At 43.4% G+C, this 22,492-nt stretch overlaps 1 protein-coding gene across 1 annotated transcript; it reads left to right on the top strand.

Annotated features, from left to right (window-relative positions):
• Positions 1–243: 243 nt before the first annotated feature.
• On the top strand, positions 244–21,630 carry LOC126381059 (uncharacterized). The gene is made up of 3 exons (XM_050030602.1): positions 244–304; positions 19,973–20,077; positions 20,375–21,630. The coding sequence occupies exons 1-3, from the start codon at positions 244–246 to the stop codon at positions 21,628–21,630; spliced, it is 1,422 nt and encodes a 473-aa protein (XP_049886559.1).
• Positions 21,631–22,492: the final 862 nt, after the last annotated feature.

The following is a 22,492-nucleotide window of genomic DNA, read 5'->3' as shown; positions in this document are numbered from 1 at the left end:
ATTCCATGGATTATCGTCTCATTTCTGAACCCCTCTAATAGTTCAGAAGTGGGATCTCGCGGATAAGTAGTTCGCAATCTTGTATAGATTAAACCCAGCTCACAAGACGACCTGAAAATGGGAAGGCGCTCGCGCTCGAGAACGCGGGATCGAGGCGGAGGTAAGAGATCTCGAGATCGATCTTGTAAACGGCGTCGAACTGATAAAGATGGTGTGGAATGTCGACTTCAAAATTTAGAGAGGATGTTGGAGAAAATAGTGGCGTCGGCAAGTACATCGACGGTACAACAGGGCTCCGGGGCAAGTACGTCACAGGCAGTTCCGACATCGTCTGATTTGCACGGGGAAGTTGCCAGAAATTGTGTTAATGCGATACGCGGGCCTTCCGTGAGTATGACACCCCCACATATACCATTATCTCCTAGACCTTTGGAGTCGGCGGCGCCGCTAAGCATAGCCACGCCGGGGCCAGTTGAGTTACAGGCGGATACAGCGACGACGAATGAGGATACTTCAGTGTCTTGCACGTTTAGTCAAGGTCAAATACATAAAATGTTACCCGCGTCGGAAAACATTCCAGCTTTTAGTGGAAATACTGACCAAATGACTACCAGAGCCTGGTTGAAGCGTTTGGAGTCACTTGCTAAAATTTATAATTGGGATGAACGGTTCTTAGTTTATCAAATGACGTCTAAATTAACAGGAAACGCACGGCTGTGGTTTGACGCCCAACAAGACATTGATTTCTCATGGGAACAATGGAAAATAAAGCTCATAGCTCATTTTCCCGAAGGACGTGGTTTAGCTGCAAAACTATATGATTTTGTCACGATAAAACGTGAAAACAATGAAAACATCTTGGACTTTTATTATAAAAAGTTGTCTCTTGGTAAAAAGTGTGATCAACCTGATCATGTAATTGCTGATGTTATAATTTTTACTCTGAATGAACCGATGTTGAAGTCTGGCGCCCGTGGCGCGGCTTGTCGTGATACTAAAAGTTTATTGGGGTATTTGGTGGATGTTGCGTCCGATACCATTTATACATATAGAAGTAAAGTTAGTCAGAGTACTTTAGAGAAGCCAAAAACCACGGTAATTAGGAGAACAAACCAAAAAGATGACGTCACTTGTTACAAGTGCAATGCCAGAGGTCATTATTCATCACAATGTAATAAAACAGATGTTAAACGTTGCGATAAGTGTTCAAAGTACGGGCATACGTTACAAGAGTGTAAAGAAGACAGACAATGCAAAAATTGTAACAGGTGGGGTCACACTACCGATCAGTGTTACCGATCAAAAAAGGAATCTGTAAGTAAACCACCAAAACTATTTAAACTGTCAGACGACGATGTAAACGATCGAAAATACCATAAAAATGTGATTGTTAATAAAAATTCATTAACCGCTTATGTCGACTTTGGGAGTGCGTGTAATACTATAACCGCTAGTGCTGTTGCGAATGTAGGACTACACTATACACAAGGGTCGTCGCGTTGCATTCGCGCGTACGGAGGCGGTGTAATTAAACCAGTAGGTGAGTTGATAACTCACATATCGCTAGACAAGGCTTCGGCTATTGTCCCTATTCTGGTAGTTGAAGACGGGTTACAAGATACTGACATGATCATCGGTAGACCGTTCACGGAACAGCCAAACATTGTTGTGACTAAAACATTTAACGAGCTTACAATAGCAAACATTGATAACGAAAATTCTCAGGTAGTCGAAAGCAATAACATAACAAACAATTTTGATGAACTACCCTCCATGCCACAAACGGTAAACAACGTTCTGAAATTATCATTAATTAATGATACTGTCATACATCGCGGTCTCAATGATGTACCCGTTAAAATCTCGAATAATGACAGTGATGGCAAATCAATATTCGTAAGATACTCCCAGCATCACCAACCGGGTATGGAATTAGATATTTTGCCGGGTTTTGTAGAAATGCGGAATAATTGTGGACACCTAAAAGTCATGAGTCATGTATATACACCTATAACTTTATATGCAAATAAGTGTATAGCTCGAGCGGAAATGTCTTTATCAACTGAGGATTTTAATACAGATTTGACCGGGTGTGATAAAGCACGACTTGAGGCGTTGTTAGATAAATATAAACACTGCTTTGCGGGGAAAGAGGGTAGGATTGGAGCGTCGGAAATAGAGATGACTATAGAATTAACTAATACTACACCGTTTTATTATCGTCCTTTCCGATTATCTCTGCCAGAACAACAACAGGTAAAGGAGATCATAGATGACTTACTCGCACAGGGCGTCATCGAACCAAGCAACTCACCATACGCGAGTCGTATTCTCCTCGTGACGAAAAAGAACGGACAAAAACGAATGTGCGTTGATTATCGGCATTTAAATAGTCTTACTCGGAAGGATCGATATCCACTTCCTTTGATACAAGACCAGGTGGATCGATTAAAGGGGCAAAAATATTTTAGTACCTTAGATATGTGTTCCGGATATCATCAAATATGGATTCATCCCGATAGCCGAAAGTACACGGCCTTTGTTACGCCTTTTGGACAGTACCAATACCGTCGTATGCCATTTGGGCTCTCCAATGCGCCAGCCGTTTTCCAACGCGCAATTAATCAGCTATTAGGCGACTTCAGATTTAAATTCGCGGGAGCCTATTTAGACGATATTGTGTGCTATTCCAGTACGATTGTCGAAGGTTTAGATAGACTCGAATCAATTCTCAATCAATCAATCAATCAATCAATAATACTTTATTGCACAACGACATATACAAAGGACATAAACATACGAATAAAAACATAAGTACAATAGGCGGCCTTATTGCTAAATAGCAATTTCTGCCAGGCAACCTTAGGCAACCTGCCAGGCAACCTTAATTCTCAAACTTATATCGGAAGCCGGCTTGACTCTACGAAAGGAAAAGTGTGCTTTCCTTAAAACCCAAATAGAATACCTCGGATTCGATATCACGGCGGGTGAAATACGCCCATCGCCAAAAAAAATTAGAAAGCGTTGAAAATTTTCCCAGGCCAAAGTCAGTTCATCAGTTGAGACAATTCATAGGGCTGGCTAGTTATTTTAGGCGATTTATTAAGTCTTTTGCCTTGCGAGCCCGTCCCCTAACAACATTACTTAAGAAAGATACCCCGTGGCAATGGGCAGAAGCCCAGGAGGTATCCTTTAATGATATCAAACAAGCTTTAATTTCGCAACCAGTATTAGCAATTTTCGATGAAAATATAGACGTTCAGGTGCACACTGATGCTTCATCCATGGGTATCGCAGGCGTCCTTATGCAGAAGCAATCCGATGGTCAATTTAAACCAGTGGCGTATGCCAGTCGACAGACCATTCCCGCTGAGTGTAAGTACCATTCGTACGAACTTGAAGCATTGGCAGTGGTGATGAGTTTACAAAAATTTCGCATTTATTTATTAGGGAAGCAGTTTACCGTCGTTACTGATTGTAACGCCCTAAGTACTACATGGACTACGCGCGATATGATACCACGAATAGGGCGGTGGTGGTTAGAGTTGCTCGAATACGATTTTAAGGTAATCTATCGTCCCGGAAAACATATGCAACATGCCGACACGCTCAGCCGAAACACAATAGACACCATATTACACATAGAACAAACGACATGGGTTACGGCGGTGCAACACGCGGACCCTAAAGTTAATGCGCTTATAGAAACTTTAAAATCGAGTAATGTTGACAACGCAGTTCAGGACGGTTATTGTTTAGTCGATGGACAACTTTGTAAACTTATTGATGGCAAGAAAAGAATTGTTAGTCCTAAATCTGTGCGATGGCGAGTTGTCAAGATTTTTCATGACGACAATGGTCATATGTGTCAAGAAAAGGTCATTAACTTAATTCGAAAAAAATACTGGTTTGAAAAATTAAGACGATTTGTTACAAAATATGTCAAAAGCTGTATCTCGTGTCAGTTTTCAAAGAAACCTACTGGGGTGCAGAGAGGTCAATTACACGCAATAAATAAGGGAAATATGCCTTTCGAAACAATACATTTGGACCATTTAGGTCCGTTTTGTTAATCCAAGGGAGCCAATACTTATCTTTTGTTAGTCGTTGACGGATTTTCTAAATATGCGTGGCTTCAACCAGTTCCTAATACTAAGACCGAGCACGTTCTTTCTACTTTGATTTTGTTTGAAAAGATATTCGGTACGCCCTCGCGTATTATTACCGATCGAGGCAAGTGTTTCACAAGTCATAAAATGTCAAAATTTTGCACAAATAGACAAATAAAACATATAATGAACGCTGTGGCCTGTCCACGGGCTAATGGACAGGTCGAGAGAGTTAATCGCACTGTTTTACAAGCTCTTACGGCTTGTATAGGAGATAAACATGACACTTGGGAAGAATACATTCCTCAAGTACAACGTGGCATTAATAGTACCATAAATAATTCGACCGGTAAGAGCCCATTTGAATTGATCTTTGGGTTTGTCCTACGTTTTCCATTAGATGTTCCGAGTTTAGATCAGTATGATCACGATAATATTCGCGAGAATCGTCGGACAGCTGCTGAAAAGTTGAGATCAACTGCTAAGCAAATGGAGGTACGTTACAATCGTAACCGCATTCCAGCTATCCAATTTCAAGTAAATGACCTTGTTCAAGTTGAACGTAGAATTCTGAAACGAGGTATAACCAGTGGAAAGTTAGTTGACAAGTATGCAGGGCCCTATAAGATGACCGCTTCTTTGGGGAATGATCGTTACCGGGTGGAATCATTGAATACTCGGGGTCGTAAATATCGAAATGTTGTTGCCGGGGATAAGATGAAACCATTCCTGATTCAAGAGGATTCTGATTATAACGATGATAGTGTTGATTCTGACGCTGAAGCTTAAGTAATTTGGTTGAGATATTATGTAATAAATATAACTTTATATAACGATAGAATGATAATTAGTATTTTCTTAGATTGTGATTTAATTTGTTCCGATACTGTAATATAACTGCAGTCATAATTATACCATTATAATTATTTGATTATATTTTGTTTTGTATTAAGGTTAAAATTAAAACTTTTCGATTTATAATTTAATCAAATACATTTAAATGTTAATACACGTCTGCAAGAAATAATTTAAATAATCTTATTATTAAAATACACCCTCGACCAGTTAGGTTTGAGGCTATGATCTGTTCAGAATTGGGTTACATTGTCACCTCGTAAGCCTGTTCAGTTAGAAATGCTTGTAGCCGGTAAGGTTAAGACCAGTCAGGTTTGAGGCGTAAACCCAGTCTCGTAAGTCTATTCAGTTAGAATAGCCTTATGACCAGAAAGGTTAAGACCAGTTAGGTTTGAGACTATGGGCTTTTCAAAAATCAGGTTACATTGACGCTTCATAAGTCTGTTCAGTTAGAATCGACTTATAGCCAGTAAGGTTAAGACCAGTCAGGTTTGAGGCATATACCCAGTCTCGTGAGTCTATTCAGTTAGAATGGGCTTATGGCCAGAAAGGTTAAGACCAGTTAGGTTTGAGACTGCGGTTTATAAAGAAGCATCGATAAGGGAGATCACCTCAGATATAATGGAAACATGACCAGATAAGTCAAAGCTCCACAAGTCTGATGCAACTCGAGGTTACCTCCAGTAAGAAAAAAAATGAGTGGTGTACATGAATCCTGACATCAAGCAAGTAAAAGAACAGACGCGAAGCAGACTACTTGAGTCAAGACAATACGAGGACGTATTTTCATCAGGATGGTCGACTATAAGAAGTAATCCAAAATAACAGCGCCATCTACTGGTTCGCGATGGGACTACGTAAAAGACGAATAGATGGCGTTGACAACGCAACCGTAATAATACTGAAGAAATACAGATGGCGCCAGTGAGGACTGGATAAAACAGGCGGTCTAACCGTTATTGTCAGATTTAGAAAAACATCGTGTATGCGGAGTGTATTTTTGAATTCAGTGCGAGTAAAAATAAGTTTATTCCATGGATTATCGTCTCATTTCTGAACCCCTCTAATAATAAGTAGACAATTTGTCATATAACGTTAACAAGTCAAATTTAAAGGTTTTCGAACTTGATATTAAATTTAAAAGTTCCCTAATGTAAACTTGTATCAGTACCTCTTCTTTTGCAAACCTATCCTTCAATTCTTCAATTGCTTTTATGTAGTTGGTTGCTGATGATGGAAAGCTGCTGACTAACATTTTTGCCTTAGAGCCCTCCTTCAGCCCTTGTAGCAGGTATTGGAATTTGTCTTCAGGTTGCAATGTCTTCGATTCATGTATCTTCTTAAATTGACCCCAGAACGCAATCCACTTGCGTGGGTCATCATCAAATTTTAATAATTCAATTTTTGGTAAATTTAAATTTGACGTAGTTGTTTCCTTAGTGAATTTCGATTGGATTAAGTTATCCATTTTATACTTAAGTGTTAGGTAGATTTTCCTAAAGTTTGCCGCTTGGTCACACTCTTCGTCATAAACGTGTTCGTCGCCATCTATCATTTTTTCCGCAATCACGTTGTCTAACATTTTTATTTTTTCTGTACATTCTTTCAAATATTCGTATTCTATAATCGCCGATGATATTTCCGTGTTTTTGATATAGTCTTCGAGTTTTTTCGATGTCCTTGTGAATTGTCTTCTCATTTGATCACGTTCCTTTGTTTTGGAATCTACCTTGGAATCCATATTGTAATTTGCAGATTAGAAAATTCCTTCGGTCGCCAATTGTTGTCAATTATGTGTTTCGGCAATTAAACTCGTTTACTTTCACTTGTATTATCATTTATTTGGTATTTACTATTTAATACAATTTACAGAAATCTTAACGTGTTTGCGGGGTTCGGAGCAGCCCGGTCTCAAAAAGAAAAAGCCAATTGTCATCCGTCAGTCTGACAATCTATATATTTTTTTTTTTATAAATGCTAGTGTTGCCACTACAACTAATTCGCAACAACTGCAATACCTCGCGTCTAAGTCGCATATCGCTAAATTCGCTCCAGATGTAAACAGTTTTGTTAGATCTTCGTACCCCCAACGCTTTAAAGTGTAGTAAAAATACGGTAGAACAGTAATCACACTTATTTATTCTGGTATCAAGAAAATAACACTTAACTTGGTAAACACATCCGATGTCGTCAAGGTCCCCAACGCAAGAGAGCGTGTATCAATCCGTCCGATTTGACAACCCCATTCTTGTGTTGCCATTTATAGAAAAATGTCTTATAACTGTCAACGAACTATTCAGCCTAACACTCGTCCATCCTGACCGCGTGTATGTCCCCATACAAGTCGACAGATGAGCCTAACACTCGGCTGATTGATGCACGCTTCCAGCTTAATGTACCTAATTAACAAAGTATATTTAAGTTAATCACACAATAAATGCACAGAATAAATCTCATTACATTTCATTTCAATCTTTTCACACAGTTTCATACATACATACATACATAAACTCACGCCCGTAATCCCAAATGGGGTGGGCAGAGCCACAAGTAATCAAAGACAACTTGCAGCCACTGTTGACACAGTTTCATAGAGCAGTTAAGTTTTTGAATAGACATGAGGTTGTTCATTTTGAAATTCACTATACAAAGATTTTAATCGTAAGACCCGGTTTTCTAGACGCAATAATTAAATGATAGAGATTCGATTTATCTCAGCATTGGGTTTTACGACCATTAATGTAAAAGAAAATATTTATATTCAAATTAAGAATGTTGGTAATATACAATGACCTGTAATAGGTATAGATTTATATGAACCCACAAAAATGCTTTCTAGCCGTGGGTAATAGCTACCGATTTATGGTGGTACAAAGGTAATTTCAATTAGCTGCACAGAATAACAATTCAAGATATTTAGATATAAGGTAATCGATTTTGTTTACAATTAAATTAATCTATATTACATACTAATGAACCAATCACATGGTCCATTCTATCTCAGTTCTAACGAACCAATCACATGGTCCTTTTTATTTCAATACCAACGAGCCAATCACATGGTCGTCTGTTTCTCTAATATTAGTTAACCAATCACATGGTTCTTCATACCTTAAATTTAACGAACCAATCACATGGTTCTTTATACCTTAAATTTAACGAACCGTTCAGAGTTCAGAGTAGACGTGGATATGCACATCGTCTTTTGAGAATTGGTAGCCTTACTATCACGTTACTCGTCGGGTTTCATAAAACAACTGTCTATTTTATGGCCTACTTTGTTGCACCGAGTACATTGATTAAGTGGTTTCGGGCACATTCGAAATGGGTGACCTGATCCCTTACAATTAAAACAAAATATACTCTATCTATAAATATAATATATTTTATCTTGAAACCAACAGCTCTATTACCATTGCTGCCGCTAGTTATATTGAACCCTACGTTTGGCCTATTCCTAAAATTGAAACGTTCTGGGATATTTGTCTCCTTATTACTCATTAGGAATTCTAATAACTGTTCAGGTTCTGTGCACCGTAACGCCAAAGCATTCGACTTGGTAGTTTTGTCACTCAACCCGTGTATCAGACAATCTACCGCGCGTTTGCCGATATTGCACTGGTTCAACATTGCCAATTTCTCGTAAAAGTACACTACGATTGGTTCCTGGAACATACTTTTGCGCTTTAGCATGTACTCCAAGGACTGGCCATAGTTTTGCTCAAATGGGAATGCACTACACAACTTTTGTTGCTATTCCACCCACGTATACATTATGGTTTCTAGACTATCATACCACGATTTAGCCAGTCCCTGCCGTTTCTGGCAACGCGAAATGAATTGTAGTTCTTTCGTCCCAACCGTAGACGGTGGCGCACTCATTCACCTTTTTTTTACCAAACATCTACTCGCTGTCCTTTCGATGACGGGTCAACATCTGGAAGTATATTCTTAGGATTGGGGTTATTAGAGTGACTGGGTGCGCCTGCCGGCGTCGGCTGGGGCTTTATTGAGTTTAGTATGTCTATAACATCCTTGGACGTGAATGTAGGACTATCTATCCGTCTAGACCGATGCGCGGTATTAATTCCTTCGTCATGTGCATCTGTATGCGGACGTTTCATCCCATGATTGACGTCATTTCTGTCTGGTAGTCTACTACGTTCACGGTCACGTTGAAGTTGATCTTAAAGGAACTGCAGCCGTGCTCGCTCTCGCACTTACAATTGTTCTCGCTCCTGTATACTCGAACTATTCCTAGTTCTACTTTGTTGGCGACTTACACTGCGATTACGGTGGTAGAGAGTGGAGCTAGGACTACGTTTTCTACTTCTGCTTCGCGTCTTACTGTGACGATGAGAACAGCTCGATTTACGTCTACGACTTCTACTTCGCGTCTTACTGCGTTGACGATAACAATAGCTTGGAATACACGTCTACGGCTTTACTGCGGTGACGACGCGAACGGCTTGGACTACGTCTACGACTTGTACTACGTATCTTACTTGAGTCATTGCAATTAGAGTGAAGTCCACCCTCGGTATGCACATCACGGTCGGTGCGCCTTTCACGTGACTGCTCGGATGTCTGGATCTCGAGAGTTGTAAGGCTCCGTCGCCTCTGAGCTTCAGATTCATCACGTTGTTGCATATCTTGGTAAACAATTACCGCTCCAACGGTAAAAACAAACTATTCAACGCTACGTGGACTAGCCAAGTTCCGTATACTTTCGCCGCCAACCTTCGAATGCCCAATTTCTGCATTGCGAAATGCACTACTGTCCTCTCAACCCAGCCGTAAACCTCCGCGCACTGATTTACCTTTTTTAGCCACATGTCTATGCGTTGGCTTTTCAGAGACGGATTAAATTCCGGAAGAATATTTTTGTTATCCAAATTTTTATTTACTGATGGTGCGCTTTGATTTAACGGCTGCGATGGGAGAGCATCTTTAATAGTTTTAATTAGTTCGACAACCTTCTCCTGCTCTCTTCTCGAAGCCAGCTCGCGATCAAGCAAGCAGCGACTGCGGCTGCGGCTTTCACCGCGGCTGCGGCTGCGTCTGGCACGTGAACGGCTCCTCCTAGGAGTCTCCAGACTAAGGACTCCGTCTCCTCCGTCCATTTCCTAGAACTCGTAAAATAAAATTGTAACCATTAATGACTAACCAACATTTGAATTTTAAAGAATCTAATTTTACTGTTTTTGATGATAACTCGAAAACGGTGCTTCCGGGGCACGTAATTATCCGCCAGATTCTACCATCCACATAATAAATCCGAAGAACAATCCGGAGTGTTCGGTCGTCCGATATCCGGACAGCATGCCCTAGGTGCATCTAGAGAAAATAGACAATATGTTTGACCCCTTTCATCAACCTCCGTAACCTCAACCTGGTATCATCACATGTGCTGTTCATATAGGATCTATTATTGTTACTAAAGAACACCCAAAACCTGCTAGGGGATGGATAATAAGGCTATGATAACATTTTATTCACAAAAACGTAAAAGTTAAAAATATTTGTGTAAAAATCTCGTAAACTATGCATGTGACCTTACAAACGACATCTTCAGTAATCCCTTATAACCCTCAATACCAGCAAGTTCTACTTTATGACAATAAATTACATTTAAGTAGTTCTACTTTATGATAATAATTACAATGACTCTTAATGATATTAGGCCAAACAAAATAATTACATTTTATAATTTAGTATCTAAATAAAGATTCAATTACTGAAACCAGATTGACCGGACCATATTACATATGTACATACATATATATATGATGAGGTGAGCAGAACCACAAGTAATCAAAGACAGCTTGCAGCCACTGTTGATACGAAATCCTAAGATACCATACATAACCAACATATTATGTGGCCTATAAGAAAAAAAATGTAAAAACAACACATAAATTATCTTGTAAACTACTTACAAGTCTGGTCGCAATAACAACGAAATTTTTGTTACCGCTGTATTAATTAGTATTAATCTTTACCAAACATAATAACCCTTTACAACAAAACTTCACTATTATTTCCTTTTATATATTTTTTTATTTTTTTAAATGTAGGTATGTACGTAGCATTGGATTAATTAGGTCATTCATTGAAGTTGAACATATCAAGAGTAATACATTCATTTTTGTTTATTTTCTGTAATCCGTACGTAATGTTTAGAATGTGGGTAACTCTTCGAAATAAAGACAGGTTAAATAACTATAGGTAACTACTATTTGAAATAAAAGTTGACTATGCGTAATTGAAACAATTAGAGTCTCACTAATAATTAAAGAATAATTATAATTCAAACAACACTTTTCCACAGTTAAACTTACAAACTATCCAGCTTGAAAAGTGGTCACGCGTGGCAACAAAACATTCCAAAAATGTAGGTACTTACCACTTCTGATATGTAGTAAAAATACGGTAGAACAGTAATCACACTTATTTATTCTGGTATCAAGAAAATAACACTTAACTTGGTAAACACATCCGATGTCGTCAAGGTCCCCAACGCAAGAGAGCGTGTATCAATCCGTCCGATTTGACAACCCCATTCTTGTGTTGCCATTTATAGAAAAATGTCTTATAACTGTCAACGAACTATTCAGCCTAACAAAAGGGTTGCGTAGGCGACTGAGCCACCGTTGTGAACTGGACTGTGCTGTGAAGTGCTGTGTGCTCTGAATCCCCGGGGATATCGTCGTTCGCTGGCGGTTTCATCGAAAGGTAAGGCGTGCACATCCTTTATTTCCTGTCCATGTTACAGCGTGAGACACTTATTTACAATAGAATCTTACAAATTCTTAATTATCGAAGGCAAACATAAAGTTCAGCCGCTGGCGCGACCATTTGTGGTCCTTCTTAGCCAAATAATAATACTAGCACCCGCCCTTGTTAGTTTTCTTAGGATATCTAACGAGTGTATTTTATTCGCATTTATATATCGCGTACATTACGTCCAGTATATAAACAAATAATTAAAACGCGCCACGACATTGTGATGTGTGTTTTTATCCGCCATTTTATTCTCGCAACGCAATAACAATAATTTCTTATTTGTATCGCATTTATGTATGTAATTATCACGTAAATTACATTAACTTAAGCTTAAACGCATATAACATCGTATACCTACTCGTCAAATATTATTTTACATTTCTAATTGGAAATAAATCGCAATAACTTTACCGGCCGGTCGCGGCCGCCTGGCGCATACGCGTAAGTACCTAGTTCAAGGTCACGCGTCCCTGTTGTAATTTCTACTTTTTTATAAAATATTTACGCTCGCCTAGACTTTCTCATAAGCCATAATGTCTAAGAGTAAAGCTATTCATGAACCTGAGGACAGTGAAGCTGTCGATGTACAGCTACTCCTACTCGAGTCAAAACGCAACGCCATTTTCGAAATTGTACAACATATTTACGATTTAACGCCCGATATACATAAAAATGTTACGGCAAGGGACACTTTCCTCTGTGGAAGCGCAAATATCGATACACTTCGTCTCGATTTCCAAAAATTGGTGGACGATTATAACTGCCGCTTGTTAACTATAACGCCCGGGGCGAAACCCGATTATAAATGTTTAGTCTCTTTCGAACAAATATATAGTCGCATTAAACAACTGCGCAGTCAATATTCTTCTTGCACTTCTCAAGTTCAAAAACCAACCCGCGTAAAAGTCACCCGAGCTTGCCACCCATTGAGTTGATGTCTTTCTCTGGCGATATTCGCTCATGGCCTCTATTTTACGCAAGTTTTAAATCCACTGTACACGATAATCCATCGCTCACTGATGCTGAGAAGCTGTACTACCTGCTAGGAAAGATCTCGGGCAAGGCTCACGCTGCGTGCGCAGGCATTACGCCGTGCGCAGAGGTCACTCTGCGTCGAGCGGCCGTCCCGAACGGTCGTTTGTTCAGAGGTCCCGAGCTGCGCCCCGCAGCTCCCCGCGCTGCGCCCCGCAGCCCCCCGCCGCGCGCCCCGCGCCCCGTGCCGCCATTGTCTGCCGGCTACCTGCTGGCCCTGCCGCCATTCATTGAGCCAACAATAGTTCTTCTCAGAACTTGCTGGCTTATCTAAGTTTCAAGGTTAAAATAACGACTGTTATTTTACAGTTGCATCGATCTTAATTTAAAACCACAGTTTCGTGGTCCTCAATGGATACCTTGCGGTGTTAATTAAGCTGAGTGGGACGTGGCCCTGGGGCGTCCGCTTGCCTCACTTTGAGGTAGGCATATTACCCGGACGGGGCTAGAACCACCGGGCTTGGGGTCTACCCTAGTCGACTCTAGCTGTCACCCGGGGTAGAGTGACCAATCTCTACCCCTTATTCTTTTCTCTTCGTGTTTCGGGGTGTAAAAACCCTCCGCACTTAGAGCATAGGAACCCTCTTGCACAATAAGATCGGCAAAGGGATACCAGCTTAGGGCACACCATAAGCACACATCCTCTTTGTTAACCCCAACCAAAGAGGCAAAACTCACTCTCACACACCCTCGAGCAATCCCACTCGAGTTGCGAAAGTTAGCGAGCGATCGCCTCAGAGTTTCTTGCGCCGCTTATTCTCTGAGGAACGCTTTTGCGAAGCGGTAGTAATTATTCTATAGCAGATTGGCCGTCCCTTAAAAATGGCCGACAGCTCCGAGCTGTGGGCCGAAATCGGTAAACTCATTTTGACGCATATCCTAGCGGATAAAAGCAGCGCGCTTTACGCTGAGATATGCCGATTAGTACCTCAAGTTGCGGCGTTAACCTTGCCTTCCGCGCCTCGCGTTGATAGCCCTCGTGCCGACCGCGCTTCGTCACCCAGTCTCCCCGCGACCCCCTGCCCCACCGCGTCCTTCGCGTCGTTTCCCGGCCCTGCCCGCCCCGCCGCGTCTCTAGCTTTGTCCCAATCGCGCGCGTCATCTCCTTCCCCTGCTTCCCTCCTCGCCGGTGACGATGAGGTATCGTGCGATGTTCGTATGGACGTTGCCGAGTCCGATTCGTCGTCGGAGTGTGTGGAGTCGTCCTCTTCGGAGGACATATTCACGCTCGTGGAGGGCCGTAAGGGAAAACGAGCCCGCCGTCACCGTGAATCTGAGCCTGCTAAGGTTCAGAAAACGTCCTCGGGAACGTCGATCCCCTCTTCCATCCCCGAGGTCCGTAAGGTCCCTTCCAGCCCTTCTAAGGCTGTCACTGAAGTACAAAAAGGTCCCACCCCTCCGCCCTTGTACATGAGGGACAAAAATAGGTGGAATGAAGTCTCCCTTCGGGCGAAAGAGGAGAACATCGTAATCACCAGCGCCCGCACGACCCAAGATGGGATCAAAATCCAGGTCCCGTCATCTTCTGAGCATAGAAAGCTCACTTCGATTCTAAAAGGTAGAGGAATACAATTCCATACCTACGCCCTCCCGGAGGAACGTATCCTCCGTATTATTCTAAAGGGAATCCCTAAGGAGTGGGAAACCACTCTTGTTAAGGAGGACCTTATTAAAAACGGTTTTCCGGTTCTCGAGGTGCACCGTATGCACCGCGGTCGTGGCCAAGTCCCGTACGACATGGTCACCGTTATATTAGAAAGGACGGATGAGGGCAAGAAGATCTTCAACCTGAAGACTTGTTGCGGTCTATCTGGCCTTAAAGTTGAAACTCCCCATAAGGGAGGCCCCCCAACGCAATGTCATAGATGCCAACTTTACGGGCATTCTAGTAGGCATTGTCATGCCAAGCCTAGGTGCGTAAAGTGCCTAGGTGATCACGCTACCTCGGATTGCCTTAGAGGCAAAAACGAGGTGGAACCCCCTAGCTGTGTGCTGTGTGGTCAGCAAGGTCATCCTGCGAACTATCGCGGATGCACCAAGGCTCCACGCACCCACCATAAGGTAGCTCAACGAAGGGCAGCCCGCGCTGCAGCTTCCCAACCCGGTCCCACTAAGGCCCATATGGCCCCTTCCTCGCACTCTACTCGCGATTTCCCGGCTCTGCCACTCACGCAGACCAAACTCGCGCCACAGCGTCCATCCGCATGGATTCGTCCCCCGGCAATCGTCCGACCCACAAATCCGCTCCGCGCCCAACCTAGTAGCAACTTAGGTATTCCTGCAGCCACTCTTGCGCCTCATCCGGTTCCTGCGATGGCCCCTCAGGCCTCTGCGTTTCCTGTCAACCAGTTTAGGGAATTTAGTATTCTCTTTAAGTCGGCCCTTAGTCAACTTGACAGTTTATTAGACTCCCTGTCCCAATTTAAAGCCTAATAATGGATTGTACGAATAAAAGTAGAGTCAAACCGCGTTCCCTTACAATAGGTTTTTACAATGCTGATGGCATCTTAGGTCAACGTGCAGAGATTCACGAGTTTGTAAAACATCATCAGGTAGATATTTTATTAGTGCAGGAATCTTTCCTCAAACCCTCTAATCGCGACCCCAAGATGGCGAATTATAATTTAGTGCGAAACGACAGGATCTTTGCGCCCAAAGGGGGCACTCTCATTTATTATAGAAAGTCACTTCACTGTATACCTATAGACCCGCCTGCCCTCACTGACATTGAGGCTTCGATCTGTCGAGTGGGCATGACAGGACATCAGCCAATCACACTAATGTCGGCTTATCTATCTCCTAATAACTCTAAGAGGTTACTTAGAAGTGACCTCGAAGCCCTCTTTAATCTCAGTAATTCAGTCATAATTGCAGGCGATCTTAACGCTAAACATCTTTCTTGGAGTTGCTTAACAACAAACACAAGAGGCAGGGTATTAGAAACTCTAGCCGAGCCCCTCTATTATGATATAATAACACCATTGCAGCCCACTAGATATCCCCCTGACTTGAACCACAGACCAGAAATACTCGACTTGGCGCTTCTAAAGAACATAAACTTACGTCTATGTTCTATAGAAGTACTACACGAGTTACAATCCGACCACCGACCTGTTATATTAAAACTAGGCTCCCGTTTAGACGCCCCTGATAATCCAGCAACCCCTAAGACAGTACTGGACTGGGAGAAGGTGGCCGAAGGCCTCCAGTCTTCTAGTTCAGTATACTTAGATAGTATCCCAGTAGAAATAGTCTCCTTAGAGGAGGCCTCGACAGCTATTAACTCCCTCACAGATCACGTGAGGTCGGTTTTGAATGAAAGTTCAAAACAGGTTCCGGAGATGGAAGACCATCGCTGGAAACTGCCTACCGACATCCGTGATCTGCTAACGGAGAAAAACGCAGCCACCCGCGCATATGATTCCAATCGCACCGAGGAATGTCGCCGTCATTTGCGTCTCTTGCAGCATACTGTAAGAAAACGTATTAATGACATGCGACAGAATCGGTGGGATAATCTTTTGAGCGGCATTGAGCCCCACCACCAGGCCATCTGGCAGCTGTCTAGGTCTCTTCAAAAGGATACGGTTGTTCCTACTCCTCCTCTCAATAGGCCTAACCAACCCCCCGCTTTTGACGACGACGAAAAAGCCGAATGCCTTGCCGACAGTCTCGAAGCCCAATGTTCGCCCAGTACTCTCCCTATCGATCGTAGGCACCTCTCGACGGTGAACTCTGAAGTTCAGCGTAGGGCTTCTGTACCTCCCACCGATCCTCCTCTTCCACAGGTTACTGAGGAAGAGGTACTAGGTATCATCAAAAGATTTCATACCCGAAAAGCCCCTGGCTCAGACGGTATCACGAATCGTGTCCTTAAAAACTTCGGTGCTCCCCTCATCTGCTTACTAACGGCAATATTCAACGTCGCCATGAGCAACTGCGTCTTTCCACAGCAGTGGAAAGAAGCAATTGTAATTGGTATACCAAAGCCTGGGAAACCTAAAAACGAACCTTCGAGTTACCGCCCCATAAGTCTCCTCAATACCATTGGGAAGATTTATGAGCGGCTCATATTTGCTAGATTACGGGACTACGCCGAATCCAATAGTCTTATTCCACCAGAGCAGTTTGGTTTTAGAACCAAACACTCCTGCGTCCAACAAGTGCACCGTATTGTTGAACATATCTCCAGTAGATTAAACTTAAAAAAACCTGTCGCTACGGGAGCGCTCTTCTTCGATGTGGCGAAAGCGTTCGACAAAGTCTGGCACAACGGCTTGATCTACAAGCTTTATTCACTGGGAGTGCCAGACCGTCTCGTGCACATCATACGAGACTTCCTCTCAAATCGAACCTTTCGCTACCGCGTAGAAGGGACGCTCTCGTCACCGCACCCGATACATGCCGGAGTCCCACAAGGCTCCGTCCTCTCCCCTTTACTATTTTCATTGTATACTAGTGACATTCCCAAATCCCCTAATACCGAATTAGCTTTATTTGCGGATGATACAGCCATCTATTCTTCGTGCCGTGGTCGAGTTATGATGACCGGAATCCTCCAACGCGCGGCCAATGCCTTGGGCAAGTGGTTTCGCAAATGGAGAATCGAGGTAAACCCGGAGAAAAGTGCAGCGGTGTACTTTTCAAAGGGCTATTATAACACGCCACGGTCACGCCGTCAACTTAAAATCATTAAGATGTTTGGCAAGCCGATCCCTTGGGAGGAGCAAGTCAAATATCTCGGCGTAGTCTTAGATAGACGTCTTACTTTCAAGGCCCATATCAAACGTGTGCGCGATCGCGCCGCGTTTGTAATGGGCCGTCTTCACTGTCTCCTTAACAAGCGAAGTAAATTGTCCCTTAGGAATAAGGTCAAAATCTACACGACTTGCATCCGTCCGATCATGACCTATGCAGGGGTAGTTTTCGCTCATGCGAGTCCCTCTCAAATCCACCGTCTACAGGTAATACAAAATCGTTTCATGCGGAAAGCCACGGGAGCTCCGTGGTTCCTTCGCAATGAAAATCTGCACATTGACCTAGGTCTGCCAACCATTGCCCAATGGCTCAAATTAGCTTCCAAACGTTTTTTCGATTCTGCTCCGCACCACCCAAATCCCCTGGTAGTTGCGGCTTCCGAATACATCCCGCTTAGGGACGGTACTGAAAAGTATCGGCGTCCGAAGGACGTAATATACGATCCCGACGACCCGATTACTCTAGCCATAGAGGCAGCCAATCAGCTCGCGACACCAAACACTTCAGGACACCGATACCGACCCCGCCGGCGTGGTCGACGATTTCCCTCATTCAGCGCTTATCGCTATCGACCCACTAGGGTCGATTAATTCTTTCAAATATTTTTCCTCTCAGACGACGCCCTGAGCCGAGGTTCGCGCCCAACTGGGCACCCTCAGGCCTGTTGTCTTAAACGTTGTACCGGGTGAGAGCCTTCAGCGCTCCCCATTTGTCCGGCCAAGTAGTTAATGCCATCTGCGGCAAATCTACAATAAGTCACGTCAAAAAAAAAAAAAAGTGCGCAGAGAATTATAAACTTTTATTTGAAACGCTCATTGAGAAGTACGAAGACAAACGTACACTCGCTTCTACCTACATTAATCAATTATGTGATTTTAAACCGCTGACTTCTGCGTCCGTCAATAATTTTGAGCCGTTTTCTGACAAGTTCGTAAGCGCAGTTCGCACATTGAAAAACCTCAAACTTGATAATTTAACGGATTTTATTCTACTTCATATCGCTCTTAAAAAGTTCGATTCTGATACAGTTCGCGCATTTGAAATGAGTATTGACTCAAATAATATTCCCACGTTTGACGAGTTTGTAACTTTCATAAATAAACAAGAAAAAATATTGCAACGCTCGCCTACTACAGCTCACCCTGTAAGTAGTGCTAAAAAAGATAATACCCTTTCGCGCCCCCGCTCTAATAATGTAAACGCATCGCCGCCGCACTATCAGGCCTATCTGAGTACGGTAGATTCCGCAAACAAATGTTTGTGTACTAATATTACTCATCAACATTTATTTAAATGCCCCGATTTTAATAAGTTGATCCCGGACGAACGTTTCAAGGCCGTGAAGGAAAGAAACGGGTGTGTTAACTGTTTGAGTTTAATACACCGAGTTTCAAATTGTAATTCAAATCTGAACTGCCGGGTTTGTAAATTAAAACATCATACGCTACTTCACACTTCGAACGGGAATCGAACCGCAACCTCTCCGCGTCGACGGCACCGTCGACCGCGCCATCGCGTCCCGCGCAACCGCCGCCGCCCGTCGCGCCCGCACTGTGCGAGCGCACGGACGTCGCGTTGCGTGCTACCGGCCCAACGACCGCGACGACACCGCGCGTTGATAAATAATGAACAACTTGCCGCGTCTACTACAATTCTGCTTGTCACCGCGCAAGTAGCCGCGTACGATAGTAGTGGTAATTATCATCACATTCGTGTTTTACTTGATTCTGCTTCTCAGAGTCATTTTATAACTAAAGAATGTTGCGAACGTTTAGGTATACAACGTAAACAAATCGAACGCACAATTATAAAGGGTTTCGGTGGATCGGAGAAGGTACTTAAGGAGTCAGTCGATTTCGAATTTCATTCCCGCTTTAATTCAAATATTAAATATAATATTTGCTCGCTGGTCGTAGACCAAATAACGGATTGTTTGCCGACCGCCGTGGTTGACAAATCTGCGCTTCCGCAATTGGATAATTTACCGCTCGCGGATACTACTTTCGCGACTCCTAATAAAATAAACGCTTTGATAGGTGCATCGCTTTTCCCACATTTGTTATTACCCGATGTTGGAGGGAGTGACTTCACGTCGGCGCCCGCGCCCGCACCCCGCGCTGTTAACACAGTTTTGGGATATGTTATTATGGGTTCCGTACCCACTATTTGTAACGCCGCGGCCTCTTCACTAACTGCTTGCTGCGTAGTTGAGGAGCCAATTAACACTCTTGTAAAAAGGTTCTGGGAATTAGAAGAACTTACCGCTTCGCCCGTTCAATGTGCCGAGGACGTTGAATGTGATGTCTTCTACCGCGCGACCACTGCGCGTGATCCCACTAGTGGTCGATATATTGTTGGCTTACCGTTCTGTGAGGACGTCTTCTCGCTTGGTGAATCTTATGATATTGCCCGCAAACGCTTTCTGTGTTTAGAAAGAAAGTTAGAAGCTTTACCTAATTTGAGATCTGCTTATGATGAAGTCATCACTGAGTACATCGATAAAGAGTACATATCGCCCGCACATTCTGACGACTCTAGTAAGTCGCTGTTACCCATGTATGTTATTCCGCATCACGGAGTTGTTCGGGAGGACAAAGCTTCTACTCGCTTACGCATCGTTTTGGACGCCAGCAGTAAGACTGGTTCCGGACGCTCTTTAAATGACGTCCTGCACAGTGGGCCGAATTTACAAGGCAATCTTTTTGAGATCATTTTAAACTTTCGCATTTACCCTGTCGCTTTAACGGCTGATTGTCGTCAGCAGTTTCTCCAGATCGTTATGCGAGACATCGATCGTCGTTATCAACGCATTCTTTACCACTTTAATCCACAAGACCCGCTTGTTCTTTACGAGTTCAATCGTGTTTGCTTCGGCTTGAAGTCTAGCCCGTACCATGCACTGCGCACGGTACAGCAGCTTGTCTCCGATGATGGTTCTAAATATCCGCGTGCGAGCGAGATAGCGTCCAATGCGCTTTACATGGACGACATTGCGTTCTCTGTGATGAAGGCGGAGGATGGCGTCGCCGCCTCTAAGGAACTCATCGACTTGTTCAAGACAGCTCAGTGGGACTTGGTCAAGTGGAATAGCAACTCGCAGACTGTTTTAGATTCTATTCCCGCTTCGCATAAACGCACTAAAGAGGTCGAGTTTGATAAATCCATGCAGCACAAAATACTGGGCTTGCATTGGTCCACGCAATCTGATTATTTTTATTTTGAAGTCGCGCCTCGCGAGCAGGATAAGTGCACCAAGCGCACTATCCTCTCCACTATTGCCCGCTTGTGGGACATCATGGGATTTGTTGCTCCGACTATCCTATACGCTAAACTTTTGATAAAACAGCTCTGGCAGCTGGGAATCGACTGGGATGATGAGCCGCCGCCACACATCAATAAGATATGGAGACAGTTTTGTCACGAGCTTCCATTGCTCAATAATTTTAAAATACCGCGACATGTAGGTGTGGTCGAAGACTGCGTCGTCACTTTAGTCGGATTCTCAGACGCCAGTGAGCTCGCGTACGGAGGTGTGGTATACCTTCACGTACAGTCCGCTAGTGGTAACACCGTGCAGCTCGTGTGCTCGAAGTCCAAAGTTGCGCCCTCGCAACCGCTCACTATCGCTCGTCTCGAGCTCTGCGGAATCGTGTTATTATCTAAATTACTTCGCACAGTTTTAAATAACTACGCTGGCTGCTTTGCCGTTAACGTTTGCGATTTTACAGACTCTAAAGTCGCTTTATATTGGATTAAAAGTTCGCCCCACCGCTGGCAAACGTTCGTCGCAAATCGCGTCGTCCAGGTGACTGACAACATCGCCGCTGATCACTTTCATCACGTCTCCGGAGTGGAGAACCCCGCAGACTGCTTGTCGCGTGGCGTTACGCCACAGAAGCTTATTTCGCACCCCCTGTGGTTAAAGGGGCCTCCGTGGCTTGCGATGGACCCGTCACAGTGGCCTATTAATAAAGAGTCCGAGGTACAATCTATTGAAGATATACCTGAGAGGAAGATTTTAGCACACCCTGTGACTACTCCCGCGCAAGACTGCGCTATATACAACCTTGCTCAGCGCGTGTCATCTTAGACGAAGCTATTACGCGTGATTGTATTTGTATGCAGATTCACTAAATTGTTACCTCGCCGTGAGTCCATGTCCGTTACCGCTAGCGACATGGAGTTCGCTGAAATTAAGATATTACAAATTATACAACGCAAATATTTCGTCGACGAATTAAATAACTTACGCAATAATAAATGTTGTTCTCCCGCATTTAATAAGTTACGCGCGTTTCTGGACAATGGTCTGATTAGGGTAGGCGGTCGTCTCGTCAATTCTGATCTAGATTATTCCCATAAACATCCCGCTATTCTACCGCGACATGACCATGTCATCGACCTTATTATTGATCATTATCATAAAACGCATTTACACGCTGGTCCCGAACTTTTGATGTCTCTCCTTAGACAAAGGTTCTGGATACTGTCCGCCCGTCGCGCTGTGAGACAGAGAGTCCACAGATGTAACAAGTGTTTTTGCATGAAACCGCGACCCACATTTCCGCTTATGGCAAATTTGCCTGACACTCGTACTACACGAGCTGTCAAAGCTTTCACGCACACCGGCTGCGATTACGCAGGCCCTATTTCTTATACGCCCGTTAGGCGTCGCGGAGTTCAAAGTTTGAAGGGTTACATCTGTGTCTTCACGTGTCTGACGACACGAGCGGTACATATTGAGATCGCTACTGACCTTAGTACTCCCAGCTTCTTAGCTGCCTTAAAACGCTTTCTCGCGCGCCGTGGTCCGGTACAGTGTATGTATTCCGACAACGGAACCAACTTTCAAGGCGCTAAGTCCTATCTCCGTGAGTTATACGATTTCCTTAATAAAGATTATCGCCCTCGTTTCGAAGAGGAGTTAACAGAAAATCGCATCGAGTGGAAAT

Source organism: Pectinophora gossypiella, unplaced genomic scaffold, assembly GCF_024362695.1.
Source record: "Pectinophora gossypiella unplaced genomic scaffold, ilPecGoss1.1 Pgos_34, whole genome shotgun sequence".
In the NCBI taxonomy this organism is placed as follows: Eukaryota; Metazoa; Arthropoda; class Insecta; order Lepidoptera; family Gelechiidae; genus Pectinophora; species Pectinophora gossypiella.
This window is presented reverse-complemented; position numbering and strand designations above follow the sequence as displayed.

Coding starts and splice junctions, on each gene's coding strand:
- LOC126381059 (XM_050030602.1), top strand. CDS start 244: ATGTTGGAGAAAATAGTGGCGTCGGCAAGTACATCGACGGTACAACAG. Junction 305..19,972: donor ACAACAGGGCTCCGGGGCAA/GTACGTCACAGG, acceptor TTCTGTGTTTAG/AAAGAAAGTTAGAAGCTTTA. Junction 20,078..20,374: donor CGCACATTCTGACGACTCTA/GTAAGTCGCTGT, acceptor TTAATCCACAAG/ACCCGCTTGTTCTTTACGAG.